The sequence below is a fragment of the Coregonus clupeaformis genome, chromosome 27, assembly GCF_020615455.1.
Source record: "Coregonus clupeaformis isolate EN_2021a chromosome 27, ASM2061545v1, whole genome shotgun sequence".
Classification (NCBI taxonomy): Eukaryota; Metazoa; Chordata; class Actinopteri; order Salmoniformes; family Salmonidae; genus Coregonus; species Coregonus clupeaformis.
The window spans coordinates 25,395,720-25,412,024 of NC_059218.1; the positions used below are offsets into that span (position 1 = coordinate 25,395,720).

Genomic DNA, 16,305 nt, shown 5'->3' on the forward strand with positions numbered 1-16,305 from the left:
CATGACTCCAACCGCGTCACCAGGAGGGATCAGCTAATGAAGTTTAACATCCCACCCAGTTGACTACATTTAAAATGGTGAAAGCCCTCCAATGGAGCTGCCCATGCTAATATAGCCTTTTGGCCACTAGAGGCCTCTTTCGTTCTATGGCAGGGCTCTCCAACCCTCTTCCTGGAGAGCTACCCTCCTGTATGTTTTCACTCCAACCCCAGTTGTAACTAACCTGGTGCAGCTTATCAACCAGCTAATTATTAGGACGGTAGCTCTCCAGGAACAGTGTTAGAGCCCTGCTCTATGGGCTGCAAACATCTGTGCAGTTTTGCCATGTATTTATGTGGGGTATAAACTAGGCTTTACTCCTAGCACTGAACTAACATCTGATCCATGATCATGTCATTGGATGGATAGGCAGCTTATGACTACGGTTGGATTTGTTTGAAAAAGGTGCCAAAATTAACTGTTTAGCAAAACTATTTATTGACCATACAATATTTAAACATTCAGGCACATACACTGCATTTCCCATAGCAGTAACTATCAAGGTCACGTTAGGACTGTTACAACACAGTCACTGTGTATGACCCCCTGAGTGTCCATCCCTCCAAACACAAATGCCAGCTGTACGGTCTCTGATGCTGAGGCGCTCTGAGCCTGGTCACCCTCTCCACTGCTGCTCTCAGGCCTCACTTTCCAGGGTAGTACACACATGGAGTGGTCCAGTCTGTTGGGTGGCACGTCCCCTTCAAACCTCAGCAGGGTCCAGCGCCTTTTGTCTGCATAGGATGAGAAGAGTTTAACAAAATACTCAAGGTACATTAGTATCACAAAACCGTATGGCTTTCAATAATGTATTCTCTCTAGGATATATACATAAATGACTTGTGTGGCAATTATTACCTTTAAAATTACATCTCAAAGTATGACCATATTCATTAAACATTTTGGCCTCACCACACTGAAATCTGTACATTGCATTGCTGGCCCCTTCTGAGGTCATCCCGCCAAAGATGTAGATGTTCTTTCCGAGGGCCACAGCTGAGTGGGCAGCCACCCCCGGGGGGATGTCTCCTTTGGCTTGGACCTTCTCCCACTTCATACTGCCTAGATAAAGTGTAGCACTCAAATAGTTAACAGGACCAGCCATACCACTTCTCATGCCAACATAGAATTAGAGATTTCACTGGAACTACATTTGAGTCATTTAGCGCATTCATCTTAAGATATCTAGGTGAGACAACATTACAATCGTATCAAGTACATTTTCACTCAGTTTTTATCAGCAAAGTCAGTGCTTTGGTTATCAAAACGTCACGCCAGGGTAAGCCTACATGTAACACAGCCCTTATTTTAAGTGTTTCAAAAATCGCCTATGGGAAGAATAAATGATTGGAACCATTTCCGTTTGACAGCAAGGTTTTATGGTTATTATGACTCATACTGTGGTACTCCATTGGGGTGCCAGTACACAGAAGAACTATGACTGGGCTAAGCGGGGTGGGAGGGCCAAGAGACCAGAGGTGGTGGAATGAAGTGCTCGGGTTGGGATGTAGGTTATGAGCATAGCCTGAAGGTAAGGAGGGGCAGTTCCCCTTGCTGCTCCTTAGGCAAGCACCAGGGTCTTGAGCTTCGACTGGAAGCCATTCCATTCTATTCTATTCTATTCTCTATTACAACAGAGGAAACAATATAATACAACTAATGCAGGATCAAGTTATTCATGTGTATGACTGACTTGAATACTTACTGGTGTCCAGAGAGTAGATGTCGCTGTGGAACTTCTCTCCCGCCACACCTCCATGGATATAGAGTTTGGATCCCACCGCTGTCACCATGTGGCCGTGTCTAGCAGGAGGATGTCTGCCCTGTGTGTCTGGCTGAGACCAGGTGCAGGAAACTACAAACGGAGACAGAGGAAAACACAAAATATCTCCTCCTAACTTTAAATTTCACTTTAAAGGCTGAATTTGGCCCATAAGCTTGTTGCCTCTAACTACTGAGCTTTTGATACGCAATTGGGCTGGTTCCTCTGTAACTACTGTGTAAATGTGTTGTACAGTGCATTCGGAAAGTATTTTTTTAACCTTTATTTAACTAGGCAAGTCAGTTAAGAACAAATTCTTATTTACAATGACGGCCTACGACGGCCTACACTGGCCAAACCCGGACGACGCTGGGCCAATTGTGCGCCGCCCTATGGGACTCCCAATCACGGCCGGTTGTGATACAGCCTGGAATCGAACCAGGGGGTCTGTAGTGACGCCTCAAGCACTGAGATGCAGTGCCTTAGACCGCTGCACCACTTTGTGATGGATAACAAACAAAGCCAACACATTTTGTCATTTAACTCTGTTGAATAAACAGCTCCTTCTCTTGTTGATAGAGACCAAGCATGTGTTTATATGTGTAATATGAGTGTAAATGTACAGTGCATTCGGAAAGTATTCAGACCCCTTGACTTTTTCCACATTTTGTTACGTTACAGCCTTATTCTAAAATTGATTTAATTGTTTTCCCCCCTCATCAATCTACACACAATACCCCATAATGACAAAGCAAAAATAGGTTTTTAGAATGTTTTGCAAATGTATATATATATTTTTTTTAAATCACATTTACATAAGTATTCAGACCCTTTACTCAGTACTTTGTTGAAGCACCTTTGGCAGCAATTACAGCCTTGAGTCTTCTTGGGTATGACGCTACAAGCTTGGCACACCTGTATTTGGGGAGTTTCTCCCATTCTTCTCTGCAGATCCTCTCAAGCTCTGTCAGGTTGGATGGGGAGTGTCGCTGCACAGCTATTTTCAGGTCTCTCCAGAGATGTTTGATCGGGTTCAAGTGCGGGCTCTGGCTGGGCCACTCAAGCACATTCATAGACTTGTCCCGAAGCCACTCCTGTGTTGTCTTGGCTGTGTGCTTAGGGTCGTTGTCCTGTTGAAAGGTGAACCTTCGCCCCAGTCTGAGGTCCTCAGCGCTCTGGAGAAGGTTTTCATCAAGGATCTCTCGTACTTTGCTCCGTTCATCTTTCCCTCGATCCTGACTAGTCTCTCAGTCCCTGCCGCTGAAAAACATCCCCACAGCATGATGCTGCCATCACCATGCTTCACCGTAGGGATAGTGCCAGGTTTTCTCCAGATGTGACGTTTGGCATTCAGGACAATCTTGGTTTCATCAGACCAGAGAATCTTGTTTCTCATGGTCTGAGAGTCCTTTAGGTGCCTTTTACTAAGGAGTGGCTTCCGTCTGGCCACTCTACCATAAAGGCCTGATTGGTGGAGTGCTGCAGAGATGGTTGTCCTTCTGGAAGGTTCTCCCATCTCCACAAAAGAACTCTGGAGCTCTGTCATAGTGACCATCGGGTTCTTGGTCACCTCCCTGACCAAGGCCCTTCTCCCCCGATTGCTCTAGGAAGAGTCTTGGTGGTCCAAACTTCTTCCATTTAAGAATGATGGAGGCCACTGTGTTCTTGGGGACATTCAATGCTGCAGACATTTTTTGGTATCCTTCCCCAGATCTGTACCTCGACACAATCCTGCCTCGGATCTCTACGGACAATTCCTTCGACCTCATGGCTTGGTTTTTGCTCTGACATGCACTGTCAACTGTAGGACCTTACAGTGCCTTGCAAAAGTATTCATCCCCTTGGCGTTTTTCCTATTTTGTTGCATTACAACCTGTAATTTAAATTGATTTCATGTAATGGACATACACAAAATAGTCCAAATTGGTGAAGTGAAATGAAGAAAATAACTTGTTTCAAAAAATTCTAAAAAATAAATAATGGAAAAGTGGTGCGTGCATATGTATTCACCCCCTTTGCTATGAATCCCCTAAATAAGATCTGGTGCAACCAATTACCTTCAGAAGTCACATAATTAGTTAAATAAAGTCCACCTGTGTGCAATCTAAGTGTCACATGATCTGTCACATGATCTCAGTATATATACACCTGTTCTGAAAGGCCCCAGAGTCTGCAACACCACTAAGCAAAGGGCACCACCAAGCAAGTGGCACCATGAAGACCAAGGAGCTCTCCAAACAGGTCAGGGACAAAGTTGTGGAGAAGTACAAATTTGGGTTATAAAAAAATATCTGAAACTTTGAACATCCCACAGAGCACCGTTAAATCCATTATAAAAAAATATGGCACCACAACAAACCTGCCAAGATAGGGCCACCCACCAAAACTCAGGGACCAGGCAAGGAGGGCATTAATCAGAGGCAACAAAGAGACCAAAGATAACCCTGAAGGAGCTGCAAAGCTCCACAGCGGAGATTGGAGTATCTGTCCATAGGACCACTTTAAGCCGTACACTCCACAGAGCTGGGCTTTACGGAAGAGTGGCCAGAAAAAAGCCATTGCTTAAATAAAAAAATAAGCAAACATTAGGTGATCGCCAAAAGCCATGTGGGAGACTCCCCAAACATATGGAAGAAGGTACTCTGGTCAGATGAGACTAAAATTGAGCTTTTTGGCCATCAGGGAAAACGCTATGTCTGGCGCAAACCCAACACCTCTCATCACCCTGAGAACACCATCCCCACAGTGAAGCACGGTGGTGGCAGCATCATGCTGTGGGGATGTTTTTCCATCGGCAGGGACTGGGAAACTGGTCAGAATTGAAGGAATGATGGATGGCACTAAATACAGGGAAATTCTTGAGGGAAACCTGTTTCAGTCTTCCAGAGATTTGAGACTGGGACGGAGGTTCACCTTTCAGCAGGACAATGACCCTAAGCATACTGCTAAAGCAACACTTGAGTGGTTTAAGGGGAAACATTTAAATGTCTTGGAATGGCCTAGTCAAAGCCCAGACCTCAATCCAATTGAGAATCTGTGGTATGACTTAAAGATTGCTGTAAACCAGCAGAACCCATCCAACTTGAAGGAGCTGGAGCAGTTTTGCCTTGAAGAATGGGCAAAAATCCCAGTGGCTAGATGTGCCAAGCTTATAGAGACATACCCCAAGAGACTTGCAGCTGTAATTGCTGCAAAAGGTGGCTCTACAAAGTATTGACTTTGGGGGGGTGAATAGTTATGCATGCTCAAGTTCTCTGTTTTTTTGTCTTATTTCTTGTTTGTTTCACCCCAAAAAATATTTTGCATCTTCAAATTGTTAGGCATGTTGTGTAAATCAAATGATACAACCCCCCAAAAAATCCATTTTAATTCCAGGTTGTAAGGCAACAAAATAGGGGGGTGAATACTTTCGCAAGCCACTGTATATAGATAGATGTGTGCGTTTTCAAATCATTTCCAATCATTTGAATTTACCACAGGTGGACTCCAATCAAGTTGTAGAAACATATCAAGGATGATCAATGGAAACAGGATGCACCTGAGCTCAACTTCGAGTCTCATAGCAAAGGGTCTGAATACTTATGTAAATAAGGTATCTGTTTATTAATTTTTTATAGATTTGCAACAACAACAAAAAAACACTTTTTGCTTTGTCATTATGGGGTATTGTGTGTAGATTGATGAGGGAAAAAAAGTATTTAATCAATTTTAGAATAAGGCTGTAACAAAATGTGGAAAAAGTCAAGGGGTCTGAATATTTTCCCAAATGCACTGTATGTGTTGTATTGGCAGACTGATTCATGCACTTCCAACCTGTGTCGAAGACGTGAAGCTTGGGGTCCGAGACAGGTGTGGCCCCTGAGTCCCCTCCAGAGAAGACAAACAGTCGGTCCCCGACGCTGGCTGAGTTAGTGTGATACGTCCTGGGACAGGGGGGCGTCCCTTTCACCTCTACACCCTTCCACGACCCACCGTCTGGAAACGTAGCAACACAAAACCTCAGGAGACTAAAAGGTATGGGACATTGCTACTAGACACATTCATCCTTAACTGTTCTATGATACTACTCTCTAAAATAATCCATGCAACACTTCATTCTGTAGGCCTATACCTTCCGACTTAGCTACAAACTTTGACAACCATGTATTAAAATCAGACTATACAAATCTCCATACCTGTGAGTTGTAAGTTCTGGACACAGTTGCGGTTGCCACTCTGCTGTGCCCCAGCGAACACCCACAGGCTCTGTGGACAGCTCTCAGGGACAAAGCTGCAGTGTTCATACCGCGCCTCCAGACCCTCCCACCCAGGAATGTCCCACTCGTGACTGTCTGATATGGTGAGAGAGACAAACATGGAACTGTCAATCAAAGAGTATATCAGGACAGATTGACGTGATTGGTAAGATAATGAGTTGACTCAATGATATGAAATAAAACATTGAAATTATATGAAACACAATAAACAGACAGGTGCCAGGCATAATATTGTGTTGATGTGACATTTTGTTTTTACCCAGGTTTATGACATGGGATTCTGAAAAGCTGCCATTAGGATTGGCTCCTCCTATGATCAGGACCTTCCCCTTGCCATCATCATCAGAGGGGATGTATATACAGGTGTGGCCCACACTAACTCCTGGACCTCCTCCTCTGGGTATCATAGCATACCTGGGGACAAAGACAGGAACACCATGTCATGAATACCAAATTGAAAGTCTAGTATAACTTTATCCTAGTTTATTGAACTGTACGTTTATTTACCACAGTCCTGCTTGTGGTTTGTCCTCTGGATCTAGCACAGGAAGTAATTCCATTATTCTGTGGGAGGCATCCATTCAGATGATCAGTAACAATGATGATGAGATCAGTTCAGGCATAAACCGGACGATTGTGTCCACTAACATTTTGGGGAAGAAAATGCTGCTGCTGTAAGATTAGGCTAGAAGGGGTCTCGCGAGGTCATCCTTCCAAATGTCGTCTCGTTGCACAAACAGAAGGGGAAACGTATTTGGCTAGGCTGCTGGATGTACCATGCCACACTGGGAAAGTTAAACTGGCTAATTGTCCTTAACCTCAAGGAGGTTAAGAGACAAGGCTTTTCGATCATCTTCATTCAATTTGAAAGGAAGACAGATGACACAGTTAATTAGCTAGCTGAAGTTATAAAGCATGAAATCAGAAGCTATCGTAGCTAGCAAGTTCATTCTCCCACTCACCCGCTTTCGAAGGCACAGTGTTATCTTTTGCACGTCGTTTAGCTGCTATGTCAATTATATGATATATAATATAGCTACATAAATCAATATAAAGACATGTTAACGGTTTAGCTGCACGAAAATTATGTACTAGCTGCTTTCCCAGCTAGCTAGCAACAAAATGTCAGACTCAGAGTCCATTGTTGTGCCCGCGCGTAAACGACGTAACAGCGCTGTCTTCATGGATATTGCGCACGTGTAGCGTCTGTGTGCTGTGCCAATGTCTCCACATGAGGTCCCTGTTGTTACAGGACTAAATATCCCAACACCCCCATTACCCACGACGATGACTGGGAGGACTACTAATAGAGAGACACTGGGAAAATCTAAATAGCATACTCTTCACATCTTCCTCAACGTGGAGTTCTCTGAAGCCGTGCGACAGAGGCGAAAATAACTGATCCCAACCATGAAGGCTGCCAGAGAGCTTGGGAACATTGCTTACATCTGCTATGACATAATCATTGTCCACCCTCCCACCCAATAGTCTGGAAGGGGTGAGAGAGTAGCTCCAGCCCACATCACACTCTTACACTCACAAGTGCCTGATTGCCAAACAATGTTATTTTCTTGCTTTGTTATTTTTTTCTCTCTCAATATTATGAATATCTCGGATAAGCTTCCAAGTAAAGGGCCAAAGACGGCCCATATTACAGTTTTTGCCCATTGCTTACACACTAAAACCGAATGCTTAGACCAAAGCCTCAATACCTAAACTTCTTGTAGCATACCTTAAACACAGTGTAACCATAGCTTAAACACAATGTCAACTTTGCACTTTGTTTGCAATTCTGTAACACACTTATTGCGAAACACTACACACGTTTTCTTACATTATACACTTTGTTCAAAAACGAAATCACCTGTTATCATTGGGAAAACACTCTGTTCAAAATGCAAAACTCATCTGGCAATTGTATGCACTTACATACACACCTGAAAATACTTGCACAGAAAACAGAACACCAATCAGTCTGAGCCTTAGCACTACAAATAGGCCTCAGGTAAGCCATTTTTAGAACTTTGCAAGCATGGAGGCAATGAGAGTCAGAGTAAGAGGAGGACAAAGAGAGAGAGGATGTGGAAGAGGACGAGGACGTGGAAGAGGACGAGGACCAGTGCGGAGACGTATATCAGATGACATCAGGGCTACTCTGGTGGACCATGTGATAAATCATGGCCTGTCCATGAGGGAGGCTGGGCAAAGAGTCCACCCTAACCTCAGTCGCTACACAGTAGCATCGATAATAAGGACATTCCGACTGGAGAACGGGTATATCTTCAAGTTTCTACTCCAGACTGTACCTACTGCATCTGTCACATGATTCTGTATCATATTACAGTATTACTGTACTAACTATACTATACAAAAATGGGTAGTGCTGTGAAGTACTGTATATGTAAAGGAATACCATTGTGATGTTGCAGTACTGTGTACAGTTTGAAAGTACAGTATGTGAAAAATAACCTAACCAATGACATCTTGTGGTGGCATTTTCTACAGAATGGTTGGACGACCTCCTCAAGGTGGAAGGGAACGGCTCTTCACTCAACAACAAGAGCTTGCCATCATTGAAATGGTGCCAGAAAATAATGCAATCCGACTTCGTGAGTTGCAACAACGCATAATTGCAAATGGAAATGAATTCAACAATATCAACAGGGTCAGCATTTCTACACTAAGTCACATCCTACAGAAACATAACTTCAGAATGAAGCAGCTGTACAGGGTGCCATTTGAGAGGAACAGTGTCAGGGTCAAGGATCTGCGCCATGATTATGTGCAGGTATGTGTCACTTTACTTTACATACTATATATTGTGATGTGGGAATGAGGGTTTATGCTGCCACCTGCCCTGCCTGTAGCTTGTAGTTTTTGTCTATACTCACCCAACCCAGCCCCTACTTGTGTGAAAATATAGACATTGTAGTTACTGTATGTGTTTTCAGTAACACTATTCAATATTTTCTGTTACAGACAGTTCTGGAGTTTGATGCCGCCGAACTGCCGCATGAGTTCATCTACGTGGATGAGGCAGGCTTCAATCTGGCCAAAACCAGGCGTCGGGGCCGTAACGTAGTTGGACAAAGGGCTGTTGTAAATGTCCCTGGGCAGCGTGGGGAAATATCACCTTGTGTGCTGCAATTAGTGTCCAATGAGTCCTGCATCATCATGCCACTCTAGGTCCCTACAATACAGGACAGATCATTGCATTTCTAGATGCACTACATGCAGTTGTGCAGGACAGACCACAGCAGCCCAGGTTTGTTGTCATCTGGGATAATGTTAGTTTCCACCGGGCTGCTCTGGTCCGAGATTGGTTCAACAACCATAATCATTTCACAGTTTTATAACTGCCCCCTTACAGCCCCTTTCTAAATGCAATCAAGGAATTATTTTCAGCGTGGCGGTGGAAAGTATATGATCGGCAACCACATGCCCGCATGACTCTTCTGCAAGCAATGGAAGAGGCATGTGGAGACATTGAGGTGGGATCAATCCAAGGGTGGATTCGGCACACAAGGCGATATTTTCCCCGATGCCTAGCCTGCGAAGACATCGCCTGTGATGTTGACGAGGTCTTGTGGCCAGATCCGAACAGAAGGCGTGATCCATAAGCCCCCACGCCCCCCACCACACACACGCACACACACGCACACACACACAAAACAAGTATATGTTTTTTCCCCCAATAGCAATTTATCCAGTATTTATTATATATTTTTTACTTTTGTTTTGTTGCTAAATTTGATGTTAAGAATTTCTGTAAGAATGATTTTTTTTTTGTAAAAACATTTTTGTAAATACTGTTTGATTACTGCAGAAATTCTACTTTTGAGTTTTACAGAAGACAATGACAATAAAATGACAATAAAAATAGAAACACAAAGACTGCAGTGTTTTATATAAAGCCCATCAGTGTGTTGCTGGTGGTATGAAAGAGTAATTCAAATGTTGCTTGTGTGTATGGTTTTGTTGCAAGAATTTCATTTTTAGAAAGGAGTGTTAAGTTTTGATTGCAGTGTTTCATTTAGGCATATATGTGAGTTGTTAATCTCCAAGTGCTATGTCTGATTGGCTTGTGTGTTGAGTTTTGACATAATGAGCCAAATTCTGCAAAAAGTGTGTAAGCAATAGGAAAAACTGTAATATATGTAGGAATAACATTCATATATTGACCATATCTGAGATTTAGATAATTTCTTTGATAATTCAGGATTAGCAATATAGGGATATAACATTGATAGAAGAGACAGGATGGAATACCTGAAGTGTTGCTATATACATATATTGCCCCCAGGATTCACCTGGCCAGTCTATGTCATGAAAAGAGCAGGTGTTCTTAGTGTTTTGTATACTCAGTAATATAGCCTTGACAGACATACATACTTGCAATTTCACTGTAACGGAATTACACTTGAACTCAGTCATTTCACTTTAAAATGTATGTTTAATACATTTGTCATTATGGGTAATTGTGTGTAGATTGATGAGATTGAACATTTTTAATTTAATCAATTTTAGAATAAGGCTGTAACGTAACAAAATGTGGAAAAATCAAGGGGTCTGAATACTTGTGATTGCAGGTTCAGCTGCCTCATCTCAAGCCTATTATTTTGGGGTGCTGCTATAGGCCACCAAGTACTAACAGCAGTATCTGGATAATTTGTGTGAAATGCTTGATAATGTGTGATGTTAACAGAGAGGTCTATTTTCTGGGTGACCTGAATAAAGACTGATTTTCATCAAACTGTAACCAGTGTCTATAATCTGGTTCAGGTTATTAATCAATCTACCAGGGTGTTTACAAACACTACATGAACTACAGTTGACGTCGGAAGTTTACATACACTTAGGTTGGAGTCATTAAAACTCGTTTTTCAACCACTCCACAAATGTATTGTTAACAAACTATAGTTTTGGCAAGTTGGTTAGGACATCTACTTTGTGCATGACCCAAGTAATTTTTCAACAATTGTTTACAGACAGATTATTTCACTTATAATTCACTGTATCACAATTCCAGTGGGTCAGAAGTTTACATACACTAAGTTGACTGTGCCTTTAAACAGCTTGGAAAATTCCAGAAAATTATGTCATGGCTTTAGAAGCTTCTGATAGGCTAATTTACATAATTTGAGTCAATTGGAGGTGTACCTGTGGATGTATTTCAAGGCTTAGCTTCAAACTCAGTGCCTCTTTGCTTGACATCATGGGAAAATCAAAAGAAATCAGCCAAGACCTCAGAAAAAAAAGTATAGACCTCCACAAGTCTGGTTCATCCTTGGGAGCAATTTCCAAACGCCTGAAGGTGCCACGTTCATCTGTACAAACAATAGTACGCAAGTATATACACCATGGGACCACGCAGCCATCATACCGCTAAGGAAGGAGACGCGTTCTGTCTCCTAGAGATTAACATACTTTGGTGCGAAAAGTGCAAATCAATCCCAGAACAACAGCAAAGGACCTTGTGAAGATGCTGGAGGAAACAGGTACAATGTTATCTATATCCACAGTAAAACGAGTCCTATATCGACATAACCTGAAAGGCCGCTCAGCAAAGAAGAAACCACTACTCCAAAACCGCCATAAAAAAGCCAGACTACGGTTTGCAACTGCACATGGGGACAACAATCGTACTTTTTGGAGAAATGTCCTGTGGTCTGATGAAACAAAAATATAACTATTTGGCCATAATGACCATCGTTATGTTTGAAGGAAAAAGGCGGCAGTTTGCAAGCCGAAGAACACCATCCCAACCGTGAAGCACGGGGGTGGCAGCATCATGCTGTGGGGGTGCTTTGCTGCAGGAGGGACTGGTGCACTTCACAAAATAGATGGCATCATGAGGAAGGAAAATTATGTGGATATATTGAAGCAACATCTCAAGCCATCAGTCAGGAAGTTAAAGCTTGGTCGCAAATGGTCTTCCAAATGGACAATGACCCCAAGCATACTTCCAAAGTTGTGGCAAAATGGCTTAAGGACAACAAAGTCAAGGTATTGGAGTGGCCATCACAACGCCCTGACCTCAATCCTATAGAACATTTGTGGGCAGAACTGAAAAAGCGTGTGTGAGCAAGGAGGCCTACAAACCTGACTCAGTTGCACCAGCTCTGTCAGGAGGAATGGGCCAAAATTCACCCAACTTATTGTGGGAAGCTTGTGGAAGGCTACCCGAAACATTTGACCCAGGTTAAACTATTTAAAGGCAATGCTACCAAATACTTATTGAGTGTATGTACATTTCTGACCCACGTCCCGTGTAGCTCAGTTGGTAGAGCATGGCGTTTGCAACACCAGGATTGTGGGTTCGATTCCCACGGGGGGCCAGTATAAAATAAAAATGTATGCATTCACTAACTTTAAGTCGCTCTGGATAAGAGCGTCTGCTAAATGACTAAAATGGAAATGAAAGAAATAAAAGCTGAAATAAATGATTCTCTCTACTATTATTCTGACATTTCACATTCTTAAAATAAAGTGGTGATCCTAACTGACCTAAGACAGGGAATATTTACTAGGATTAAATGTCAGGAATTGTGAAAAACTGAGTTTAAATGAATTTGGCTAAGGTGTATGTAAACTTCCGACTTCAACTGTATATCATCCACATGTATTGATCACATTTTTACTAATGCTGCAGAGCTTTTGTATGAAGCTGTATCCACACCCATTGGATGTAGTGACCATAATATAGTGGGTATATCCAGAAAAGCCAAAATTCCAAAGTTGACCAAAGTTTGGGCCTAAAATAGTGAATAAGAGATCACACAAAACGTTTTGTAGATGTAAATTTTTTTGGGGGGTCTGATGTGTGTAATGAGGAGCATCCAGACGCTGCACTTATGACATTGTTTCTTCCATTTATTGATAAGCATGTGTAAAGAACATCACGCTGCTTGCTTAGCTAGTACCACTCCCTCCTGATTTGGTTTACACCGAGGCTCGACTCAGGGCTGCTGCTTTGCTAGCACATGTGACTGCCCTCCTGAAGCCGCCTTACCAATCACGCCATGCAAAAAGCTAGCTATTTGCTGGTGTAAGTGAGGAGTAAGTTTCATACATCCCCATGGCCTACACATGCACCTATTAAGAAACTGACTGTTAGAACTGTTAATGCTCCGTGGATTGATGAGGAATTGAAAAACTGTATGGTTGAGAGAAATGAAGCAAAAGGAGTGGCTAATAAGTCTGGCTGCACATCTGATTGGCAAACTTATTGTAAATTTAGAAATTATGTGACTAAACTGAACAAAAAGAAGAAACTGTATTATGAAATTAAGATAAATATTATATCATATTGCTTTATAGTACTTTAAAAGAAGAAATTCAAGGAAATGTACAGTATTATACAGAGCCATGAGTGCATGGAACTCCCTTCCATCTTATATAGAGCAAGCGAAACAGCAAACCTGGTTTCAAAAAACAAATAAAGCAACACCTCACGGCACAACGCCGCTCCCCCATGTGACTTATTTGTTGTGTGTACTGTATGTACTGACATATATGTGTGTCACGCCCTGACTCAAGGGACTCGTATATGTTGAGTCAGGGTGTGTATGTTCTTTGTTGTATATTTCTATGTTGATGTTCTAGTATGTCTATTTCTATGTTGGCCGGTGTGGTTCCCAATCAGAGGCAGCTGTCGCTCGTTGTCTCTGATTGGGGACCATACTTAGGCAGCCTATTGGCACTAGTGGGTTGTGGGATCTTGTTCCGTGTAAGGTATGTTGTTTGTGTGCTACCTTGGACTTCACGTTTCGTTTGTTGTTTTGTCGTGTGTTTATTCGTTTAAATAAACATGTATGCTTATCACGCTGCGCCTTGGTCCGTCCCGTCTGTATACGAACGTGACGGAAGATCCCACCAAACGAGGACCAAGCAGCGTGCCCAGGAAGAGCGAGTAGCGATGTCACAGGTGGGCAAATTGTGGTCATGGGAGGAGATATTCGCGGGGAAAGGGCCATGGGCGAAGGTAAATGCCCAGGCAGGAGAGGAGAAACGGCGCCAACCGTGCCGACGACGGAGACCCGAGAGGCAACCCCAATAAAACAATTTTGGGGGGGCACACGGTGTGGACGACGAGGCAGCAGGAGGCCGGTAAAGGGCGGATCTGCAGGTTAGGAGAGGAGGCCACCATGTTACGGGAGCTATTGGTTCAGAGGGAGCAGGAGTTATTCGGTCAGAGGGAGGAGCTACAGGAGGCAAAAAGGGAGAAGGAAGGTGTAGAGGCACGGCGAGAGGAGCTGGTTAGGCAGCAGAAGGAGCGGGGGTTTATAAAGGAACTCAGTCCTGCTCCTCGCACCAAGAAAGTGGTGCGCGTCGCCAGTCCGGTACGGCCCGTTCCTGCTCCCCGCACTAAGCCAGTGGTGCGTGTTCCCAGTACGGCCCGACCCGTTCCTGCTCCCCGCACTAAGCCAGTGGTGTGTGTTCCCAGTACGGTCCGGCTCGTTCCTGTCCCTCGCACGCGTCGCCAGCCCGGTCCGGCCTGTTCCTGTCCCTCGCACCAAGCCAGTGGTGCGCGTCGCCAGCCCGGTCCGGCCTGTTCCTGTCCCTCGCACCAAGCCAGTGGAGCGCGTCGCCAGCCCGCCCGGCCTGTTCCTGCCCCTCGCACCAAACCAGTGGTGCGCGTCGCCAGCCCGGCCCGGCCTGTTCCTGTCCCTCGCACCAAGCCAGTGGTGCGCGTCGCCAGCCCGGCCCGGCCTGTTCCTGCCCCTCGCACCAAGCCAGTGGTGCGCGTCGCCAGCCCGGCCCGGCCTGTTCCTGCCCCTCGCACCAAGCCAGTGGTGCGCGTCGCCAGACCGGCCCGGCCTGTTCCTGCCCCTCGCACCAAGCCAGTGGTGCGCGTCGCCAGCCCGGCCCGGCCTGTTCCTGCCCCTCGCACCAAGCCAGTGGTGCGCGTCGCCAGCCCGGTCCGGCCTGTTCCTGCTCCTCGCACCAAGCCAGTGGTGCCTGTGTCCAGTCCGGCACGGCCCGTGCCTGTCCCACCGGTGCCTGGTTCAGCACCGGTCAGCTGCTCCACTCCGGAGCCAGAGCAGTCCGCTCCACTGGTGCCTAGTTCAGCTCCGGTCAGCTGCTCCACTCCGGAGCCAGAGCAATCCGCTCTACCGGGGTCCAGTCCAGCTCCGTTCAGCGGCTCCACTCCGGAGCCAGAGCAGTTCGATCCACCGTCGTCGGGTCCAGCTCCAGTCAGCGGTTCCAGTCCAGACCCAGACGTCAGCCCCTCTCCAGGTTCAGGGTCTCCCACACCAGGGTCCAGACAGGGCTTGGTACTTCGTGGGAGGAAGGAGAGGGGAAGCAGCGCGCCGAGGTCCAGACCAGACCAGGGGCGCAACAGGGAGGTGGAGAGTAAGTGGTGGTCACGCCCGGAGCCTACCCTGTTATGTTTATGTGGCGCGGTCGGAATCCGCACCTTTGGGGGGGTACTGTCACGCCCTGACTCAAGGGACTCGTATATGTTGAGTCAGGGTGTGTATGTTCTTTGTTGTATATTTCTATGTTGATGTTCTAGTATGTCTATTTCTATGTTGGCCAGTGTGGTTCCCAATCAGAGGCAGCTGTCGCTCGTTGTCTCTGATTGGGGACAATACTTAGGCAGCCTATTGGCACTAGTGGGTTGTGGGATCTTGTTCCGTGTTAAGGTATGTTGTGCTGCGCTGCCTTGGACTTCACGTATCGTTTGTTTAGTCGTTGTGTTTATTCGTTAATAAACATGTATGCATATCACGCTGCGCCTTGGTCCGTCCCGTCGATGAATGATCGTGACAATGTGTAACTGATAGATGCACACACACACCACATGTTAATGTTTTTAAATGTATGTACATTTTAAAATATTTTGTCTGTAATGTCTTTTTCGTTATGTATCGGACCCCAGTAAGACTAGCTGTTGGCATCGGCTAATGGGGATCCTAATAAATCCAATAAATCAAAAATGAAATTATGGGCAGAAAGACTAATTGAACTCCATCTTTCATTGAATCAGAAGGCTCATTCATCACAAACCCTTTTGATGTTGGCAATTATTTTAATGACTATTTCATTGGCAAAGTGGGCAAACTCAGGCATTAATTGCCAACAACAAACTATCATGCATAACAGACCTAATGATGAAAGAAAGGCATTGTCATTTTGAATTCTGTAAAGTGGGAAACCAACTGGTATTTACATTTATATTTACATTACATTTTAGTCATTTAGCAGACGCTCTTATCCAGAGCGATTTACAGTTAGTGAGTG

The 16,305-nt window shown here is 44.6% G+C and overlaps 1 protein-coding gene across 1 annotated transcript; it reads right to left on the reverse strand.

Annotated features, from left to right (window-relative positions):
* Window positions 1-453: 453 nt before the first annotated feature.
* rabepk (Rab9 effector protein with kelch motifs) lies at window positions 454-7,234 on the reverse strand. The gene is made up of 8 exons (XM_041850908.2): window positions 7,020-7,234; window positions 6,565-6,621; window positions 6,317-6,471; window positions 5,977-6,132; window positions 5,615-5,776; window positions 1,745-1,894; window positions 952-1,101; window positions 454-773 (listed from the first exon to the last, which is right to left on the reverse strand). Exons 2-8 carry the CDS (start codon window positions 6,615-6,617, stop codon window positions 544-546), a joined length of 1,056 nt encoding a protein of 351 aa, XP_041706842.1. The 5' UTR covers window positions 6,618-6,621; window positions 7,020-7,234; the 3' UTR covers window positions 454-543.
* Window positions 7,235-16,305: the final 9,071 nt, after the last annotated feature.

What these genes read in the sequence shown, in the direction of transcription:
- rabepk (XM_041850908.2), bottom strand. Translation starts at nt 6,617, where the DNA reads ATGGAATTACTTCCTGTGCTAGATCCAGAGGACAAACCACAAGCAGGA. An exon ending in AAACCACAAGCAGGACTGTG is followed by an intron (nt 6,472 to 6,564) that starts GTAAATAAACGT and finishes CTTTGTCCCCAG; the next exon opens with GTATGCTATGATACCCAGAG. An exon ending in CATCTACTCTCTGGACACCA is followed by an intron (nt 1,102 to 1,744) that starts GTAAGTATTCAA and finishes CACTTTATCTAG; the next exon opens with GCAGTATGAAGTGGGAGAAG.